The sequence below is a fragment of the Ursus maritimus genome, unplaced genomic scaffold (assembly GCF_017311325.1).
Source record: "Ursus maritimus isolate PB19 unplaced genomic scaffold, ASM1731132v1 scaffold_23, whole genome shotgun sequence".
NCBI lineage: Eukaryota > Metazoa > Chordata > Mammalia > Carnivora > Ursidae > Ursus > Ursus maritimus.
The window spans coordinates 28,919,447-28,941,450 of record NW_024424786.1 but is presented as its reverse complement, the minus strand read 5'-3'; the positions used below and the strand labels follow the sequence as shown (position 1 = coordinate 28,941,450).

Sequence of the window (22,004 nt, the reverse complement as noted above, 5' to 3'; positions counted from 1 at the left end):
GCTGAGCCCAGGACCCCAGGATACTGATCTGAACTGAAAGCAGACAACCAACTGAGCCACTCAGGTGCCCCTCAGGCATTTTTTTCTGATAAAAAGGAAATAGCTCTCATTAGATTCTCAGAGGAATTTATGTTCCCCCCACAAAGTTAAGCACTGCATAAGTGCTGTATTTCCTCCCAACCAGGCAGGTGAAACCCTTTAGACAAAGTCCCATAAACTTTGTATAGTCTAGAAAGTGGAGGAAAAGGGAGACTTTAGGCTAAGTCCAAGAAAGATCAGATGGGACTGAGGAGCTCTGAGGATTGGAACGTGTCACTTCATCTCGTGTTGAGATGGTATCAGGGGTGTGAATGCACACTGGGTTGTTGGAAATGACCCGTCGGGCACAAAGTCACTAACAGCAGGAAGTGAACTGCAATTTGCTCCAACTCTAGAATATTTTTCTACCTTTTACAGTCTTGGATTTCTGTATCAGGGGATCCCAGACCCAACTCCTTTCTCCCTTCTGCCTGAAGATGTGACCCCAGAACCGCTCAGAGCCAGAGCTGGAGTCCTGAGGGTGGGCCCCACTCCCGAGCCTTGACTGAGCTCCTCACCTTCTCGCCCAGCTGCCCGCCAGCTCTGCGGGGTCTGCATCACCCTGCGGCAGGGCCCGGGGTCTCCACCGCCTTCTCCCAGCCAGCTTTGTCCTGCACACCCCACCTTCGACAAGGCCCAGGGCTGGGGAGCCTCCAGTTAGCAGCGATCTAGTGTGGAGAATACGGTCCATCAAATTGAGAGTGTAACTACAGGGAGCTGAAGAGTGGGACGAACGAGAAAGGGACTTGCCCACCATACTGCCCTCTCCCCATGCCATCAGCAATTTCAGCCCACCATACGACAACGCGTGCGCTAGAGAGGATGACACACACCCTCTCCTGGATGCCTGCTCTGGCAACTTCTCTGGCCCACCTGCTCTTCTTTGTCCCTCTCTAACCAGTTCTCAATACTGCAGCCAGAGGGATCTTTTCAAAACACAGCTCTGATCATATCATGCTCCTCTCCCTTAAAACACCCAATGGCCTTCCAGTATGCTCTACCAGCCCTGCCGTCTGGCCCCTGCCTCTGCCTTCAGGCTCGTCTCTCAGTTTCCCCCAGGTGTGCACTGGAGCTGGCTCCTACCACTCCCAGAGCCAATTGGGAAATATTCAGGAATGTGGTGGTAGCTGGAAATTCATTGTAGTGGGATTATTTGCACCAGAGAAATCAACAAATGCTGAAAATCAAAATTTCCCCCAGAGAGCTGGTTGACCAGCACTCTGCAGCCCCGGGCCCACTGTGTGGTTCCACCATGGGGTCCTTGCACAACCTGCTGCTCTGCCTGGAACATTCCTTCTTTGCTGAGTTAACTTTACTCTTTTAGACCTTAGTCTAGTTGATACTTCCCCTGGGAAGTCTTCCTTGGTGTCTCAGAACAAGTCAAATCCCGCCCTCGAGCCTGTCCTTCTGAGCTTGTATCACAGTTGTCATTTCACATGTATTTGTGTGATGAATGATATCCCTCACTGCCGTTACCCCATCGGCCAGCACAGTGCCTGGTACATGGTAGGATCTCAAAACATCTGTTGGATTAATGAAAAAGTTAGAGAAATAGGGACTAGACAGGAATCTAAAGCTTTGGCATCTGGGGCAGAGACTACTATTACTCGAGTTTCATTTCTACCCAGTCTCTTCTGTTGTTAGCTTGGTCATGTTACCAAGTCCTGGCCAGTGCAATGGGGTGAGAACCATGTTTCCAGCCATGGCCTCCGAAACGGCACGAGTGGTCTTTTCTCCATCTGCATGGCGGCAGGAAGCGAAAGCCCAGATTCCTGAGTCACTGTTTGGAGATGAGCTGCCCGCTTAGGACACCTGACCCTCCTTGAACCATATATGACAGGAGCAAGGTGTACTTTTATTATGCGAATCCCTGAGGCCTGGGGGTTACTTCTTACTACAGCAGGACCACATCTACCCTGACCTAAAAGACCTCAGCGCTGTCATTAACTCCTTCTGCCCTTCGGCAAAACACAAGCTCTCTGGGCCTCAGTTTCCCTATTGGTTGAACGAAAGGATCCCACAAGATGATGTCTGATATCCTTCCGAGGTTAAATGTGGTGGTTCTGCTTGTTTATTTTCCTCCCTCCTGCCTAGCATTATATGCAGGCATAATAAATGTTTGTAGATAAGAGAACCTCTGTATTTGAAACCCTTTCCCCCAGATAAAAGCATTTTAATACCTTAGAAATTCAGAGAGGTTGCTCAGAATATTTAATCATCCAATGAGTAAAATATCGATCAAAATAACAATGGTGACATTTTATCCGGAGGCTAGGGAACCTTCTGGGATCTACCCCCTCAGCCTTCCAGAAGCTCCCCCAAGCATCTTGCTCTGTTCTTGGCAGTCTGGGGGCCAGCATTTCTAATGATTTGCAGGCCTCCTGCTTAGACTGTCCCATCTGTTCCACTCGCATGACTCTGTCATCCGCCTTTCTCAGTAGAGACAGTCCCATTTTTCAAAGGAATCCACTAATGCCTTTCCTTAGAAAGTTGTCATGAAAGGCTACCGCCTGGATATCAGTAACCAAGAAGCCAGAGTCGCATCCTTGATGAGACGTAGCAGAGTTCTGATAACTGGGTTTCAAATTTCGTGAGGTCTATCCTAGCCCTGCCATCAGTTCACTGTGTGTGAAAGAGGTAAGAGACAAGCAGTTGAGCTTGGGCTGGGGTCCCTCTTCCCGTTAAAAATGAAGGTCACTGCAGCTGCTGTCATCCCAGTAACCATAGTAACAATGAACCACATGACAGGTGTATGATCGCCATCAGACAATGTCTAGAATTGAGTGCTCCTCCTTCCCTTCCCCCCCACCCCAGATCCTGCTAGGAGGTGTTAAGGGTCTCCTAGGGGAGCAGCTCAGGCATGGGAGATCGGACCGACAGCATTAATTAAACCTCGCATTTCCCCAGAACGTTTTGCATTGCCAGGCCCGGGAGCCAAGAAAACCTCCAAGGGAAGCTCTCATGAGAGAGAAAGCTAAGTCTATCACCAGGGACAGAGGCACTTCTCTTCAGCTCCACGCTTGGCAGCAAACGGAGCTCAGTAGGAGAATGTGCCTGGCATACAGCAGGCACAAAATAAATATTTGTGGAAGAGTCATTTTAATCAAAGGGAGCTCATTTAGCAAATGGGATTCCTTCCAAACCACTGGAAGTCCTGCATGAGAAGATCATGTGAGTCATTCACCCTTTCAACAGTTGCTGTACCTCCCGTATGCACCCATGGGTGACGGTATGAAGGCTCTAGAGACAGTAGCTTGCTGAATGAATCCCAAGTTCCTTGGGGCTCAAGGGCATGTTGGGAAGCATGTAGAGGGGAGTCTGAAGGGATGGGCAGGGACCACACTGCAAAGGGCTTTGGATTTAACCAGAAAGTCTTGCGTTTATTGTTGGTGACACTTTGAAGGCTTTTATACACGTGAGTTACAGGATCCGCTTTGCATTTCAGACCATGGCTTGACCAAAGAAATGAGGTTCTAGAACTTCTGAAGCCAGGACTTAGGAGAACAGGCAGCTCCTGCTTCCTTCCTCTTGGAACCTGGCCGCCGTGCAGCTCCAGCCACATGGAAGAGAACCACAGGGCACTGGCTGACAGCCAGTTGTGCCCCCAGTGGCAGCCAGCACCAGCTGCCCACCGTGGGGTGCGCCATCTTGCACATCCCAGCCCAGCCGGGCACAGACCCGGGGGGCATCACTTGCAGCAGGAAAAACGCCCCGCGGAGCCCCGTCAGCACACAAGATCATGAAAAGTAACAAAAGGATTGCTTAAGCCACTAAGTCACGGGTGGCTTGTCACGCAGGGGTAGATAAGGTGCTGGGTGCTGGTCACTTCTGCAGCTCAGCACGGAAGGTCTGGTGGGAGCCATGCTAGAATTAGGAGCCCTTGGCTTCATGGGGATTCCAAAGCCCTGTTGTGGCTGAAATTGTACTCCTCACACGTGCCCAGAACGCCCAGAGCGCAGCAGACACCGCAAATGCTTGCTGAATTAAATGAAACACTCCACATACCACAACACACTGAAAACCACTGTTTTCTGATCTCAGGCAGTCTCCTCATGCCTGGAATTCTAATTTCGCCTTCCTCTAAGCTTACTTCTTTTATTTCCCTCTCCCTGAATCAAGTGTGGACTCCTGGCGGCTGCATATGTGATACTCTTTGTTCTTCTAAGACAAGTTCTTTCTCTGAGGGTGACGCATGGACTTGGAATCTGCCAACCGGGTTTGGGTGGAGGATGTCTGGATTTTTCCAGCTGCCCCACATCCCCTATCAGCCGCAGCTTCCTCATCTGTGAATGGAGACCCACGGATCAAATGAGATTGGAAAGCGTGCTAAAGGGGATAGAAACAGAAACAGAATGGGTGCCGCGATCTTCACCAGGACATGGGCACAGTCTCAACCCCAGACAGTGACTCCCTTCTCCCTGCCGCCTGCCCCCTCTACCCCACTGCAGAGCAAACTCCCGGCAAGTTGGGGAGATGGGAAATCTCCAGCCCCTGTGTGTTTGAAAATCTCGCGGAGGACCCAGTTGTCCGGTGTGGTGGGCCAGAGAAGGTGAGAAGGGAAGGGTTAGTAGTCTGGTCAAGTGACTCCTAATCCAGCCTGGGTTGGAGCCCTGGTTCCCCGCTCACACAGCGTGACCTAGGCGAGCTCCTGCCCTTCTTGGGGCCAAGTGTCAGCGTATGGGAAGCATGAAGAAGGGCCTGAGACACCCCTAAGCTTGCAGGCATCTGAACGTTCGGCTGCTGTTGGGGTGGGGGTCTGGTCACGTGTCGGCGGGAGGGGGTGCGGGGTGACGTGGAGCTGAGTGCGGGCGCACCAGCCTGCTCCCGGCCGGCCTCCTCCTCTGACGTCCTCGCAGCCGCCCTCCACCCCCCTCCCCTCAAGCGGCGGGAGAGCAGCGGGCGCGCCCGGATCCCAGGAGCTGCCGGGCGGCGGGCGGCGGGCCCGGCCGGGGTAGGTGCGCTGCGGCTGGACCGAGCCCCGCGCGGGCAGCGGGCACCATGGTGCTGTCGGTGCCCGTGATCGCGCTGGGCGCCACGCTGGGCACGGCCACCAGCATCCTTGCGCTGTGCGGGGTCACCTGCCTGTGCCGGCACATGCATCCCAAGAAGGGGCTGCTGAAGCGGGACCGGGACCCTGACCCGGAGAAGGCGAGACCCGGTGTGCTCCGGTCAGCCCAACAGGTGAGCGGGGGCGGCGCCTCGGCCTCCCGGGCGCGGTGGGGTCTCGGCGGCGGCTGCGGCGGCGGGGGAACCGGATGGGGGGAGCTGTCGCCGTTCTTTGCGCCGCTGAGCGTGGCGGGGAGGAGGGCGGAGGACGTGCTCGAGGACCCGCCGAGGGGTCCGTACGGCCTGGGGGTGGGGGAAGGGTCGGGGAGAATAGTTAGGGGAGGGAGGCTTGGTGAGGGCGCGAGAGGAATGGGGTCACCTAACGCTAAAGGGAAGGGGAGGGGATGGAATGGGAACGGGGACTGGGGTACAATAGGGGCTGGGAGGAGAGTTGAGCGGCTGGGAGGAAACCAGGGGAGGGGAGTTTGGGGGGTTAGAAGCTTGCAGAATTGGGGGACGGGAGAGGGAAGAGAAGTTGGGGGGTTCTGGTGTAGGGAAAGCACTGACTTAACTGAGGAGGGGGAAAGCCACGGAATAACGGAAAAAACGAGAGGGGAGGTGGTTGCTGCCCCCGTGGGAGCTGGAGAGGGGCAGCTGGGCAGGGAGTGCCTGGGGTCTAGGGAGCGGCTGGTGAATCTGGAGGGGTCTGAAGGGCCTTTGCCCCCTCCCAGCAGCCCTCAGCTCCAGCCAGCTAGAGGGGCTTGCTGTGGTCTCTCTGAAGATGTCCCTGGAGAGAGGAGGGCTTTTATCCCCGGCGTTGGCTTGTACCCAGAGCCCCTTGGGACAGGAAATGGGTGGAGTCCCCATTGTACAGTGCGGCAGAAGGGGTCTAGGGAAGAGGTTTGGAAGGAGCCCCCTACATAGATTGCGCCCTTCAGGACACATTCCCCGGGTGGGGAGTGCAGACGCCCTCTGGACACTGGGAGGAAGAGTCGTGCTTGGGTGTTTGAGGAAGGCTAGCCCTGGGGCAGGGGCTGGGCTTCAGGACTTCCTAAAGCCCTCTGGATCCCTAATAGAGCTTAGAGGTCTGGGAGAGGCACAAAAACGCTGTGACTCCGCCCTCCTTTTTCCAATCAATTATTCAAAAGCTCTGAGACTCAGTGCTTGAGGCCTCTGTCAGTCACAGGGCAGTGAGAGGGGAAGGAAATGGCTGCTGTCCTCGAGGCACTTACAATCCCAGAAAAGTGACATTGACACATCGGGACACGGGACCCTTCTAGAACCATCTGAGGTGGGAGTAGTGGGCTCTCCACCGGCAGGCGGTTGAGGGGGTGGATGAGCCCTTCAGAAGTTGTGGCCTGCTGCCTGTCAGCCTTCTCTCCCACCCAGCGTTAGGGGAAGGCCACTGTGCCCTTCACAGAGATGGCTCCTCAGGCTTTAGGGGAAGGCCACTGTGCCTTTCTCAGAGGTGGCTCTTCAGGCGCCGTCCCCTCCCCTTCCCAGAGAGAAGCGCTGGGGAAGGAATTGGTGTAGATGACTCTGGGATCCCTTCCAACCACCTTTTATTGATAACCAGTAGCCCACACAAGGGCCAAGAATCTGTTAAAGACAATCCCGATCGTGTCTCTCTTCTGCACAACCCTGCCCCCCAACTTCTCAATGAGCTTGGAACAAGTCATAGCAAACCACTACACGGCATGCACTCCGAGTCAGCCACTGTTCTAAGCGCTTTATTCTTAATGCACTTAGTGAGTCAATGAAGGACATGTATGATGATCCCTTCCTAGAGATAAGGAAGCTAAGGCTCAGAGAGGGTAAGTGACTTGTCCAAGACCACACAGCTAGAGAAGTTTTAGAGCTGGATGGAGTCTAGCCAAGCTGGTCTGCTTCTGGAATCCATGCTATTAGCCACTCCGCTCCCCCACGTGCCTGATCTGGCAGGTGTCTACCTCTTTGGCTAAACTCATGCCCCTTCTCCCAATCATCTGTAATCTCACCCTCCCTGTATTTACGATTTTCCTTAAAGACCCTCCCTCCCCACCCCCGCCCAGCCCCCATGGCCGTTTTCCTCTGGCTTTTCACGCTGATGGCTCCTTCTCATCCTTTAGGCCTCTTTCTGTTTAAATTTCCCCTTCTGCAGAGGATTTTGTCTCCCACCACATGTAACGAAGTATCCTGCTCTAGTACCTTCTTCCCTATTGTTCTTCCAATTCTTTCCTAGTACTCGTTACAACTGGATGTGATCTTCTGTGTCCACTGCCTTGTCTGTTACTTATTGCCGGCACCTCTTCAGTGTCTGGAACCTAGCAGGTGTCTAATAATGTTGGCCGGTAAAGGTATCCCCGTGTCCCCTTGGGATTATTGCTGGAGTCATTTCTCCCAACGGGAGATTACAGGCCTTTGTAATCCTGTGCGAGCTCAGTAGGGCCGCAGTAAGCCTTTGTGGACACGTGAGACCCCTTCCTTCACTTTCCTTCCTCTGGGCCCCTCGGTGACCAGGATTTGGGCCATCCGGGCTGAATCTATAGGCATGGAAGAGGCACGGCGATCTCACAATGTTGGTTTGGCTGCCATTGTTCTCAGACTGATTCAGCCACTGACCCAGATAGAGGAAATGGAGGAAAGATCACAATTGCCATTTCAAAAGAAGGAAAGGAGGTGCTATTGAGGGGCAGCAAGTGACAGCAGGGTGATGGAAATGACGGTGTCGACAACAAGGGGAGGAGTCAGGGAAGGCTTTCTGAAGGTGCTCCTGGAAGGGAGGGCACAGGGCTGCAGAACTGGGCTCAGACGCCCGCACACGGAGACCCGCATGTCTGTAGGATGCGGAGGGACCGCCCGAGGTCTCTGTGAGTTACCGGTTGTGGTTCCCAGAAAAATCCCTTGGGAGTTCAGGCCTCGCATGGTTGGATGACGTTGAAGTGTGTAGTGATTTTGAGAAGAACTTGGAAGTGCCCCTGGGGGTTCTGAACCTGAGGTCTAAAGACCTCCCTGTGGGGTCTGTAGATGGAATTTAAGAGGTTCAGGGTCTTGGATAGGAAAAAGAATTACACCTTTCTTTTCCCTAACTTCTAGCTGGAACTTAGCATTTCCTATAAGGCGGCATATCAATCCCACACCCCAGGAGCGTTACCAGTATCTGTGACTCGGTCCCCGGGAAATCGCAGGGAGTTTCGAGACAACTACAGCCGTTGTAGGTTCTTCCGTTCATCGCCGGTTCTAAATCATGGTGCTTATTAAATCTCCTGCCAGATCCTGTTAGCGAACCAAGGGATGAAGAGGGGCTCATGGAGCCATTTCACAAGCGGCTTTTATTAGATGTTCCTCTGTAGTCCGATGTCTTTGATTTGCAAACATGCTGAGGAAGTGCCCAGAGGGCTTCTCTGGAGAGCTAAAGGAATCTGTGGAACCAAAAAAAAAGGGGGGGGGGGAGCAGAATCTCTGCTAAGTGGGAGGAGAGAGAAGGCAGAAGCCCTCTGTCATCGTCACCTTGCGGGCCCCCAGGTGGCTTCAATTCACAGGTGGTCTCTGCTTTTCCAAAACACACACTCTGGACCCTTCATCCGGCCTTCTTACGTGCCTCACCCGGGTGCGGTCCTTTGGGGGATGCAGGGAGCTCAGTCTCACTACACTGCGCCCCTCATGGCCTGGCAGGCTCACCAGGGACCCCCCCCCCACTACTGCCAACCTGGCTCTGGAAGCTTGGTGGTGATGCAGCTCGAGTGAGGAGACGGGGCAGAGAGCGGCAGAATGGCACGTGTGCACGTGTGTGTGCGCGCGTGTGTGCGTGCGTGTGTGCGTGTCAAACATCTTCCCTTTCCCACTGCTTCAGAATCTACGAGTGAAAGGCAGCCAGGCCCCTTGGTTCCTCCCCCCCCCCCCCACTCACCTTCTCCTGGGTCCCTTCAGAAGAAGCCCTGTTTTGGGCTAACCTCAGTAATTACGAGCAGGGAGAACTGCTCTGTCCCACTGCTCAGACCCCCTGACACCTGTCACTTAGCAGGAGTTGGGGGTCCTGTTTTCGGAAAGCTTGGGTTTTCGTGTCTGATTTTTCTCCCCGCACGGTGCTTACCTTGTTGCATTCTTGAAGTGAATCTTCTTGAATGTGTCTCGGAGGTCGCCAGGGTGACCCGGGTGCTGTCCCCTTGCAGCTAACGTGTAGTCCAAGGCTTTAAGCCAAGTTGCTTGGACCCTCGGCAGAGGTCCCCGGGCCTCTTCTCTGCCATCCCCCAGGCCCTCACGGCCACTTCTCACCAAACTATACAATCTCACCCTCCTTCCAGTAGACTGGCTTCCATGGAACTCCGTCTTAGTCTCTCTGAGCTGTGGTAACCAAATATAGACGGGGCAGCTTACAAGCAACAAAAATGGACTTCTTACAGTTCTAGAGCCTGGGAAGTCCAAAAACCAAGGCTCCAGCAGACCCAGTGTCTGGTGAGAGCCCATTCGCAGACTTTGCTCTATCCTCGCCCAGGGGAAGGGACAAGGGAGCTATCTGGGGCCACTTCTGTAAGGGCCTCGATGCTGTTTATGAGGGTCCAACCTCATGATCTGATCACCTCCAAAGGCCCGCCTTCCCGTAGCATCTCCTTGCGGGCTCAGTTTCAACAGATGAATTTGGGCGGAGGGGACGTTCAGACTTTAGCAAACACAAATAAATTAATTCTAGGTTTTTATAAAATAAGGTAAACAAGTGCTGAGTTTGTATCCAACGATACAGGAACAGAGGAATCTTTTCCCAAAGGATCAGAGAGAGTGTTTTTCCTTTTTCTTGTGTCCCCAACAATGTCTGGTGTGACGCTGGGCCCGTGGTCACCGTCGACTGTGTATTGTGAATGAAGTGGTTGTATTGTGACTCGTACTCACCAAGAGCAAAGGCGCAAAGGAGGGCAAAGGGACGAGGTTTTCTTTCCACCAGATTTGAAGTCAAGTCCAATTTATGTTTGGTCCTGCCCTCGGGGGCGGGCAATGGCCGGGGCGTGGTTGGACAGCTTCTGCAATGTCCTTCATGTTCGGCCTCTTGATGGGGATACTGGTCACCCAAGCATGTTGTTCACTTTGTGAAAGAAAATTCTCCCAGCTCTACATTTCTGATTTGGGCACCTTTCTCCATAGAGTCAGACTTCAGTGAGGTTGTCATTGAAACGTTTCATGTTGGGATACAATGTTCGTAAACACTCACTTGGTATCAAGTCACCATTTTTATTCCCAGGAGGACTTCTGGGCTATCATCGAGCCGCACGGCCCTCCTTTTTTGGGATGCGTCACATCCTCCCTGGTCCCTGGCTCTGTCTGCTTTCTGCTGCCACTACTGTGGCGGCCTCCTTCTTGGGACTGGAGCCTCGAGACCATCAGTGCGGCCCTATCAACCCTCCCGCCTTGTTCGCCTCATCCTTAGACCCCTGGAGCCACATCCTCTCCGGTCACGTGTCTGAATTCATACCTATCAGAGGGCGGACGCATCAGGGCCCATAGGCTGGGTTTCATTAGCTAATAGGTTCATTCATTAAAGGTTAACGAGCACCTGCTAGACACTGGGATAGAGCAGTGAAGAGACGGGCGTGCGCTCTTTCTGATGAGTGGGGAGACAATGAAGCCATGGAGTGCGTTACACAGCTGTCCTGATGGGGCAGGTGCAGGGGGCACGGGAAACCCTTAGGAGGGGCACCCCCACCTTCAGCCGAAAGAACTTTCTCCTATTCTGGCTCACTGCTCTGCCAAGGTCTCCTCTGCACCCCGATGGTCACAGGAGGCCCCATAGCCTACTCACACCACTCCTGGAGCCGATGTGGGCTCTGGGCTGCTATAAGGTCTGTACCGCATGGATTCTTACCCTTTTAAAGGATTCATTTCTCAGCTCATCTCCTGGCTGACAGACTCTCCTGTTCACATGAACAGACAAAAAAATAGAAGCATTTCCATAGAGTCATAAATAATAGTGATAGTATCACTGTTTTGGGTTCTTAATGTGTGCCAAGCCCTCTTTAATCATATTAATTTTATCCTCGCAATAGCCCCATGAAACATGTGGAATTATTATTTCCCTTTTACAGATGGGAAAAGCAAAACACAGCACGCTTAAGCAGGGTTTTAGTGGCAGAGTTGGAAATCAAATTTAGGAAGTCTGGCTCCTGAGCCCACGCTTTGACCACTAGGCTGGAGGTTAGCAGAGAAATCTAGTCAAAATTACACTCGAACCGCTGTGTTTCCCCAGATATGGCATAAAAGTGTCAAAAATAGGCATTTTTGCAGGTCAGCCTCAGAAGCATTTCCCAAAGCTTTGGATGGCTTTGTCGCCTCTCATGTCCATCACACATCACGCTGGGGGTGCAGCCCAGGGCCCTCTGGAGAGATTTACACAGTAAACATGTTTGGGCTGGTTGCTTAGCAACAAGGAAGACAGTATGAATTTTTCATCAAGAAATTAGCATAGATTATTTCAGAGGAATGAGCACACACCCGCCAGAAACACCAGGCCCTTCCACATACAATGTGAATCCCAAGTCTGTGTCCTCAGTCCCTTCCCAGTGGTAGGTCCCAGACCCATCACATCTCCCTCCCTTCCTCATTTCTCCTCTGATGGAGCATGTCGATAATTCAGGGGTCTGGCTCTTGTCTTCACGGGACTGACAGTTCTCTAGCACCTTGTGTTTACTGCAGGAGAAAAGACTGCTGCCTCTTTAGACGTTTTCAGATTTGTAGACCCTGGCCCCGGTTTACCATCAAGTACCTGGGGTGCGGGAGGAGGAATAGACAGGCCATCTGAGTGTGATGGAAGAAACGCCCAGAGGAGAAATCGGAGGGGGGTAAGGGGAGAGACCAGTCATATGGGGAAGCAGCAGACCCAGAAGACAAAGAGGAAGCAGGGTAAAGATTGACTGGCCATCCCAGGGTCGGAGACCAGTAGGAGAAATCAGAATACCTGGCGAGGATCCCCACTATTTGACCTTCAGTCTCCCAGCAATCAGGAACCGTGCATAACTCAGTGTCACTGCATTCACTCCCCCCGGAGCTGATTTCTCGCTAACAAACATTAGCAAACCTTGCTTTGAGGATGGGGGAGAATAGCTTCACCAGGATACATGTTAAGACCTAAGGGGTTCTATCTGTACACGTCAGAATCAACATACACACGCGTGCCAAGGGCCCTGTCTAGCCGCTTTGTTAAGAGATAATGTGTTAGTGGATTTCTGAAGGCAAACAGATGAAAAGGGTGATAGATTCCTCCCTGTCACCTCCCTCCCTCCCTTCCTCCCTTGATTATGTTTATTGAGCACATACTATGCGCCAGGTACTGTGCTTGGGGACAGGGGGATACAGTAGTAACTGCTCCTTCCTCAGCAACACGCTCGCCCATCCTCAGCCCTCATGAAATTTGTAATGGGGGAGACCAGAGTTAATAGGAGAAGAGCACAGACAGATGAAGATGCAGTAGTGTTAAGTGACCTAAAGAGAAAGTTCTAGTGCTGTGATAGTGTACGGTGGGGCTGACCCCATCAGGAAGGTCAGGGAAGGCTTTCCTGGACAGAGTGATGGCCAAGCTGAGAGCTGGGTTGGAAGGGAAGTTAACTAGGGCGATGGGGAGGGGTGTGAGAGGCTCCAGATAGAGGAATGAGGCCGTGCAAAGGTCCTGTGACAGAAACCTAGCACTTAGAAGGACCCAGCAAAAGGTCAGTGCCCCCGAAGAGCAGAGAGCAAGGTGGGGCCTGGTGTAGGATGAGGCTGGGATGTGGACTGGGGCAAGCAGGGCATTGTAGACCAGGGACAGGTTCACTCATTCATTTATTCATTGACGTATCAAACTTGATCAACGCCTATGTGAGGAGCACTGATAATATGAAGGTTATAGTTATTTTCAAAACTTTTTTTTAATCGAGGTGAAATTCGCATAATGAACTCTTCTAAGGAGTACGAGTCACACTGTCACGTTGTTCTAGAACTTTGTTCTCACCTTCATCCGGCTCTAAAACATCTTCATCTCCCCTGGAGAGAGCTCCGTACCTATTAATTAGACACACTTTCTGTTCCCTGCTCTCTTCCAGTCCCTGGCAACCTCCAATCTGCTGTCTGTCTTTCTGGATCTGCCTGTTCGGGACGTTTGACATATTTGGAATCATAAACACATGACCTTTTGTTTGTGGCTTTTTTCACTTAGCATCATGTTCTCAAGGTCCATCCACGTTGTGGCTTCTATCGGAACTTTATTCTTGTGGCTGCATAACATCCCATGACGTGTTTTCGCCGTATTTTGTTTATCCATTCATCGGTTGATGGACGTCTGGGCGGACATTGGCTAGAGGGCCGTTGGCACGCATATGGACGTTGATTCTGACATGTACCTAGAGTCCCTTCGTTCTTAACATGGATCCCGGTGAAGCTGTTCTCCCCCCTCCTCAAAGCAGGGGTTCCCGATGTGTGTGAGCAGCTCTTGGGTCATTGGGAATAGTGCTGCTGCGGACGTCGCCGCACACACATTCGTCTGACACCCTGTCTTCCCTTCTCCCAAGTAGATACCTAGGAGTGGAATTACCGCATCGTTTGGCAATTGAATGCTTCACTTTTTGAGGGAATGCCAAACTGTTTGCTATAGCGGCTGCACTGTTTACATTTCCACCAGCAATGTCTGAGACTTCCAGTTTCTTCACATCCTTGCTAGCGGTTGTGAGTTTCCTTTTTTTGTTTTTTTGTTACCGCCAACCCAGTGGCTGTGAAGTGGTATTTCATTGCAGTGCTTTTTAGGCTTTTAAGTTTTTAAAAATCCAAACTTTCAATTTTTTTTTTTTTTTGAGAGAGAGAGAGAGCATGAGCATGAGCAATGGGGCAGAGACAAAGGAAGACAGAGAATCCCAAGCAGTCTCCAGACTTAGCGGGGGGTTTGATCCCTCGACCCTGAGACCATGACCTGAGCCGAAATCAAGAGTCAGACGCCCAATCCACTGAGCCACCCAGGCGCGCCCCCAACACACACCAAACTCTCATTTTAAAAATACTCATCGGTATCTGGCAGGTTTTTAAAGCATTTCCTCTCGGTGTGGAATGCCCGTGACAATGAATCCACAAGGGAACACCTGGGCAAACATTTCGTCCCTCCAGAGTCTTACAAGGGGAGGCCGTGTGTGGCAGTCCTGGCTCCCCTGTTGTACTGGCGTGTTTACACCTGCTGCTCCACCCTTTAAATACATTGCGTGTTATCACTGTCACGGTCCTCACCCCTCCCCTGAGCTTGAGCCCTCGTGGGTCCCAGTCTGCTTCCCCCACATACCTGGGGGTCCTACAAGCCCAGGTTCAATTGAGGGTGTTTAGTATCTTTCAATATCATTTGCTTACGTATTGACATTATCAGACCAGTGCGATGCCAGAAGGAGAAGCCTTGGTCCCCTGCGGTGTCAGCCCACTGCGCGCACGTGCAAACCTTCCCACTGGGGAGTTCCCGACGTGCTAATTAAGTGAAAGGTGTTTTAATTGACTTATATTATAGAAAATTCCTGGGAGACTTTTACATGGTGTTTAAGGGTGTGATATTTTGGGAAGTTGATTGAGGTTTTTGGGTGGACTTGGAATGCATTATGACTTTTCTCATTTAAAATAACGGAATTCGAGTGACCGTGCTCTGAAATTTGCTAGCTAGCGCATTGCCGTGAACAGATCAAAGTCAAATAGTTAGTAGTTGCATACATGAATATGAATAAGTAAAAAGGGGAGGTGCGTCCTATGCGAATTTTGTGAAAGTGAGTCTTCATCCATCTGGCATAGACCTCAGGGTACTTTGACATATCTCGTGGGCTCCCCCTCAACCCGCCCTCTCAGTAAGTCCAAGATGGGTTGCTCCTTCATAGAGAAACTGAGCAATGCTGGCAGATGGCCAGAGAAGTGAGGAGAAATGTTGAATGGCTTCCTGAGTCAGAGGATGGGTGGGTGGATGGATGGATGGATGGATGATGGTTGGATGGATGGATGGTTGGATGGATGGATGGATGGGTGGATGGATGGATGGATGGATGGGTGGATGGATGGATGGATGGGTGGATGGATGGGTGGGGTGGAAGGGATCATGGGGCTACTGCCTCTGCTTGCAGCCAAAATAAAAATCCCAAGCACAGCAACAAGCTTGCTGAGGCATCACCGTGCTCCTCCGTGCTCGCCTTTAGTGACACAGCAAGGAATCGCGACAAGCCCAGAGGGCGTGGCGGCCTCACCTTCTTTCTATTCATTTCCCTCCCTTCCAGTCTCCGTTCACTTGGCTAACATTGGAGACAGTTTAAAAACCTTCAGCTGCGAAGCCAACGGGCTAATGCCCACGGAGACTATGTTTTCCTTGGAAAAGCGTCACCCACCACACAGCTTTGGATTTGCTGCTGAGAAAGGCATGGTGACAGGGGTGTGGTTTATTGAAGCAGGATTTTGGAGACTTGGCCTTTCAGAGTGAAGAATCCCGCTTTGGAGAGGACAGAGTTGGGAGATGACGGTAAGGTTGCAGGACAGCCGTGTGGCGGGGCAGGTAGGAGACGTCACGGAAACAGCTGTAAGTGTAGAGTGGTTGCTCTCAGCTCGTTCTGTGTCAGACCCCCTCCTCCCTTCCCACAGCCCACCCGCAAGCATCCTGAGATGCATTTCCGTGTTCAGCTCAGTCCCTTCCCTTAGAAGAAAGGGCAAATCCATCAGAGAGACAGGGTGAAGACAGCATGGCACAGCAAGGCACGAAACTCCAGAGCAAAACAGCAACGTGATCTGGAGGGTTTGGGGGCACCGTCCCTGCCAGCGCACCTCTGAGGAGCGCGGCTCTTATCTTGCAAGTGAACAGATCCTTCAAGCAGCCACGTGACTGTTGCCCTTTGCTCGACAGCCTCATTACAAACCACGCAGAAACAAAGAACAGAAAGGAGTGGACATGAGATTTGGTAACCCGATTGGAAGCGCGACATGGTAGACTTGCATTTGATTTTCGACACCCACCGGGATTAGAAGGCTTAATGACAATCTCTTTTCTTGAGATCACTCGAAAGAGGAAATTGCCTCTTAGAATGAAACTTTTCATTTTATGATCAAGCTGCTGAGATAGACTAGGAAGCAGATTAGGCTTCGACCCCAAGCCTGAATTTGAAGGTAGCCTCCACCATTTTTCCAGCCCAATGACCTTGACCGTTGTGAATCGCACTTTTCTCATCAGCAAGCAGGGTTGACGATCACAATCTCTCAGGTAATATTAAAGACTAAGTAAGGTAGCTTTTGAAAGCTGCCAACAGACTCAGCACCTGGCTCTGTTCAGAGTATATTTTAAGTATCTCAAAATCATGGTCTTACTGATCGTTTACAAAAGCAGTGACTTGTGTGTGTGTTCACCACGCAGGAAAGAGAGAGTCCGTGAGAACATTCCACGTGTGAGAAATGAAAAGGCTTCTATGAGGATGGGAAGGAGAGCATGAAGATTCTGCTTCTAGGATATTCATTCATTTTAAAAATATTTCCGATCACCTACTATGTACGAGACACTGAGCACGGGGGACACTGCAGGAACCAGACAGCGTCTTTGACCTGCTAGAGCTCAGATTTCAGGGATAGAATGTTCCTCACACGGTTGCACAAATGAACATAAATTGACAGCTGTGTTGGGTGTGGTAAGGGAGGTAGGAGTCCTCCCAAGAAGTGATAGCTGATTACCGCTCTGATCTTCAACATTTTTGGAAACGCCTTTCAGTAAGAAAAAAAAAATCGAGCATGTATATTGCACATGTATATTTAGTTCTTTATAAAGTGTATATATATACTTATATATACTATATATGTGTTACTTTACCGATATATACATCATAAAACATGCACAAAATGGATCTTTTAAAACAATGAGATAAAAATAAATTATAAAATGAAATTCTGTTATTTTCTTCCCATACCCCACATGAACTGTCTTGCATACCCCTATGATGTACAGTTAGTGCTATTTACTAGGTAAAGGTGTTGGGGCTGATATTTGCAGTCTTCTAGGCATAGGGCATGTGCAAAGGCCCTGTGGAAAGAAGAAATATCACTCAGGAGGGACTGGATGAAGGTCGAAGTGGGTAGAGTACAAAGAGCACAGGAGGGAGTGAGGTGAAGGGGCCAGTCAGGCCAGGGCAGGGCCACCCAGGACCTTCTGGGCCACCAGAATTGTTTGGATGTTTATCCCAAGAGCAATGGAAGCTACTGAAAGTTCTTCAGTATGATATGACATGGCTATATTTGGGCTGTGAAACCATCCTTTTGGATGGGGGAAGAGTAGAGAGAGAGACAAGGGAAGGCCTGGAGGAAGACTGTGCTGGTTTGGGTTGGTATGATGGTGGCAGTGAATTGGCAGGATGTTTTGGAAATAGATCGACTGGTTTTGCCTATAGTTTGGGGGTGGGCTTCAGGAAGAGGGAGGAGTTAGGGATGATACCTCAGGTTTTTCACTTACCCAACTGGAGAGTGGTGGTAATTAGTGAAGCAGGGAACACTCAGCAAAAATGAGGTCATGGATTCGAAGTCATGAGGTCACTTTTGTGCAGGGAGAGCTCGAGGGGTCTTTGTGCTGTCTGCACGAAGATGTCCAGCATGCTGGTGGTGTGGCGGGTCTGGAGCTCACAGTACGGCTGTGATGTATACTGGGGAGCCGAAGATGTATGTTGGGCAGTCATCTGTAAGAGGCAGCAATCACAGCCGTGAGCACGGCTGAGACCAGCTAGCAAGACGGCAGAACAAGAGGGAAAAGAGCCTGGGAAGTCCTGACCGACACCAACATTTCATGAGAAGGAGGAGTGGCCAGAGAGGAAGGAGAAGAACCTAGAGAAACAACGTCAGAGGGATAATAATAACAGGAGAAAAAGCTTTTTTTAAGAGGAAGGGAATCCTCAAGTGCGAAGCTGCCACTGAAAAGTCAAGGAAGGTAAGACTGAAAAAAATCCATGGGAATTAGAGGGTAAAGGTCATCGGTGACCTTGGAGGCCAAAAGTGACCTTCCGGCAGGCTGACAGGGGCCCTTTGGGGATGGCTTGTCATACGGATGGAGAGTGAGGAAGTGAGGAGGGCACCAAGTACTAGCGATTCTTTTGAGATGTGTGGCTGGCTGCCAAGGGGCAGAGAGGCCGAGCACAGCGGCTGAGCAGGGGACAAGAAGCCAGTGGAAAGTTGAGCACATTTAAAAGCTGATGGGGGAGGAGCCAGTTGAAAGAGAAAGGTAAACATTCAAGAGCGAGGAAGAGAGACCTGGCAAATAACTGGGCTGGGGCTCCCACAAATGCCGTGGGGATGGGTGCCAGACTCAGACCGAAGGGCTGGTCCCGGAGGCAGAGAGCGAGGGGTGCACCTGCCGTGGTGTCACAGGACAGGGGTGGCCACAGCGTCCTTCCGGCCGAGGGGAGCAGGTGTATGTCTGTTTGCAGGACACAAAGGGGCCTGTTCTCTTGGCTTCCTTTTTGTCTGTGGAGGAAGCCTGAGGTGATAGATTCCAAAGTGTGGGCTCAGGGAAGGAGTTAGGGCAACGGTAAGATTGCGGGGCAGGGCTGGGAGCCAGTTTGAGGTTGCTGACCATGAATTTGTCAGGGGACCACCCCCCTGGAGCCACCCTCCCGCAGGGCAGGACTGTTGGGCGCAGGCATCGCGGTGTAGCGGGCTCGTCCGACGTTGGGGTTTTGCCACAAGGCATCAGGGAAGGGCGGGAAGGCAAGGGGGTCTTTAGACACTAAAAAGGTGTTGAAATGATGGCCCGTGGAATCAAATTGGGAAGGTAGCCAAGGGAAGAAAGGGAGGAGAAAGCAGAGGGCTGCCTGGTCTGAAGGCTCCTTAGGGATGGGAGAGCAGGTGTGGGGGGGCTCCGGCAGCAGCTGGAAGAGGGAGCCAGGGCCGCAGGGGCCCTGAGGGCAGTGTGCCCACCAGGGTCAGAGGTGCCAGAAGCATCCTTCGGTTCCCTCACAAGGCTGGTAGGGGTGGGGTGAGGGCACCTTGGTGCGGTGAGTCATTGACAGACTTCAGTTCTTAAGAAGACAGGACAAGTCAGCAGCTAGTTAAGTCAGCAGTCACCTGCCCTGAGGTGTTTCTGGAATTCTCCATTTTAGGGAAATTCGAGACTAAGGAAGGAGCACCTGGATTCTAACTCCTGAAGGCCACAGGGGACATCAGGCCGGCTGCGTGCCTCGATGACCTGTACCTGTGGCTTAGCGTCTGGAAGGCGGGGTCGAGGCCCCTGGTGTGTTGGTGGCTCCCTGGGCCACTGCCTGAGATCCGGGCAAGCGCCCCGAGGGCGCGGGTGTCCCTGGCAGAGTCACGCCGGAGCCCCGGGCCTCTCAGGAGCAGAAGGGTGGCTCTGGCTGCCACCGCCGCCAGAAGCCAAGCTCCTGGGACTCCTCCCGGCAGCCTCTGGGAGGCCGCACTGATTGCGGCAGTCTATGAAATGGTTATTGGATTAATAAATAGTGTTAATAATTAAGTTGTCATTAAAACGACTCCAGTGAACTGATTGGATGTGACGCACGAGGTGAGTGGAGGACAGGAAGCCTTCGGGCTTTGGGTTCCAGTTTTACTCTGCCCCTTGCTTGCTGCGTGATGGCTGGCTGGTGACTTCACCTGTCTGTGCCTCAGTGTGGCCATCTGCGAACTGTGTCATTGTCACCGAATCCTGGGGATTCAATCAGATCATCCAGGCGGGGCGGTGCCCAGAACGTAAGTGTCGGGCTGGACATTGTCCCTTTGCCTCCAGACCACCCTCTGCATACTTCTCCCCTCCCTGCCAGTCCCGCTCAAACTCACCCCATTTTCCTAACCTCCCCATCCCCGTTCCCTGGTCCCAGAAGTCCCGGTCTAGGGCTGTGAGCAGTGCCCAGCTACTCCCGGCTCCAGAAGTCTCCCTTCCATGTTGTTTTCCTTCACCTCCCCCACCTTTGTAAATACCTGCTTTATGAAACGCTCCTCAATGGCCCACTTTGAATGTGCCTTCTGTTCCTGCCCAAACCCTAACTGATAGGGTTTTCAATCAATGTCAGCTATTATTACCAACCCTGATAACTCATAATAACAAAGGGAGAGTCTGCGCATCAGAGAGGGGGGTGCAAATTGGCAAAGGTCAGAGTCAACAATGTTAGCACAGGGCTTCATTGTTTAGAAACTGCTTTCGTTAGCCTCTAGCCTGGTTTCTGTTTGGTCCAGCCAGTGGCATGGTTTCCGCTGCGTCTAGCCTCTAGCGGGGTGCCCTGTACATCTTGGAGCTTTGTGCAGGGAGGAAAGGTCAGCTGTTTTTTCTCATTTCAAAAAGCTTGACATGAGCCGAGGAAAACTATCTGACATTTAGCATAACTTGGAGCCAAATGCTCCGGTATTATGGACCTTCCCTAATCAAATCCCATTTTTGTGACCGTTGGTAGCCTGTTGGAACGTTGGCCCGTGTGACGCAGAAGGGAAATCCAGCGGGTCCGCAGCCCATCTAAAAGTTAGCAGCTGGGCCTATAGCTGATCGTCAGCGGCTTTGGGTTGGCTCAGGGGGGCCCCCGGGAGGGGAATGTCAGAAGCAGCTCTTCAGGGGCTGTGCCTTACAGTCTCTGACAAAAGTCACAGCGAAGAAATGATCTGTTGCCCAGTCGTTGCTGTAGCTGCAGACGTTCGGTGACCCTCGTCTTGAGCCCTGACGGGTAGGGACGGGGGTGCCTTTCCTTTAATACGGCTCTCTCTAGACTTCTCCCTCTCCCTACCCACCGCTCCACCCGTGAGCACCGTCGAATCTTCCCTGGGGACTTGTCTCACAAGCCGCCTTCCTCTGCCATCGAGACAGGTGGACCCTGGCCCAGCCCCTCGCTTGCTCTCACCTGGCTCTGGGCTGGCCTTCTCGCCTCCCGTCCCTCCTGCATGACCTGCTACTCTGATGTACTGAAAATGCTGCTCATTTCATTCTCCTATGCATTAGCTGTCTGGGTCTCTCCACTGGTTATACTGGTGATACCCTGGAATTCAAAACCTTTTGCTGGGTATTCGAGACCCTTCATGGCCTGGCCTCACCATTCCTTTGCAAATCCATTTCTCTAATCCCAATCATTCTCTTCAGCTGGTTTGCCAGACTCTCCGGGCCCCGGATGTGCACCCCTCTGCCCACGTTGCTGCACTCTCGCCATTTGAGCTCCCTCTGCCTCTCCTGCCCATACTTATCCTTGGATGCTGGGCTGAAGCCCCTCTGGCAGGAAGCCTCCCGTGACCTCACAAACCATGAGGACCTCTTCCCTCGTCTTTTGCAGCACGTAGTCAAGACATACGGTCCTTCGCGATGACCTTCAATACTTACTTTTTATACGTATGCATCAGGGAAAGCATATGGCATCTAGCCTTCATCTTGTATACAAATTCTTATCCATTCGTAGCGGCTTCCCGGAGCCCTGAGCTGAAGCGGCCGTCTGAGGGGGGCAGTTAAAGACTGCTTGAGCGGACTCGTCGTGTCTGCCCCGGACACAGGAGAGGTCTAGCCTAAGCAGTTCGTATTTCCCATATGTGAACTATCTCGTCCCCACCACGGCGTAGCAAGCCTCCCGAGGGCAGGGACCTAGTCATGCATCTCGCGTTGGTGTCCAGGACGGGCGAGCACAGTCAGTGCGCAGCAAGTGTGTGCAGAGTTTCGGTGTTATCGGCAAGGAATTGGAGGGTTTGGGCTTAAAACCAGAAAGTAAGGAGGTTCTGGTAAAACAGTCACTGTCCTGTTTTGAAGCCACACTTTACAACTTGGCTGTTTTTTAAACCACCGGGTTGGAAAACGAGGTGCTTCCCAAGCGTCTGTCCAGAAGTGGCTGGATGGCTTCACTCAGCGGTTCTGTGCACGTGCCTCCGCACAGCTCTCCTCCCATGCTCAAGGGTTTTCCAGAATGTACCTCCATTCTCTCCCGCTAAGAAAAGCT

The 22,004-nt window shown here is 52.1% G+C and overlaps 1 protein-coding gene across 1 annotated transcript in view; it reads left to right on the top strand.

The window, feature by feature from the left end:
- Positions 1-5,076: 5,076 nt before the first annotated feature.
- SYT13 (synaptotagmin 13) overlaps positions 5,077-22,004 on the top strand; it is a 40,215-nt gene continuing 23,287 nt past the window's right edge. The window contains exon 1 of the mRNA XM_040638990.1: positions 5,077-5,259. Coding sequence (XP_040494924.1) covers positions 5,077-5,259 — 183 coding nt within the window. The remainder of the gene's footprint in view (positions 5,260-22,004) is intronic.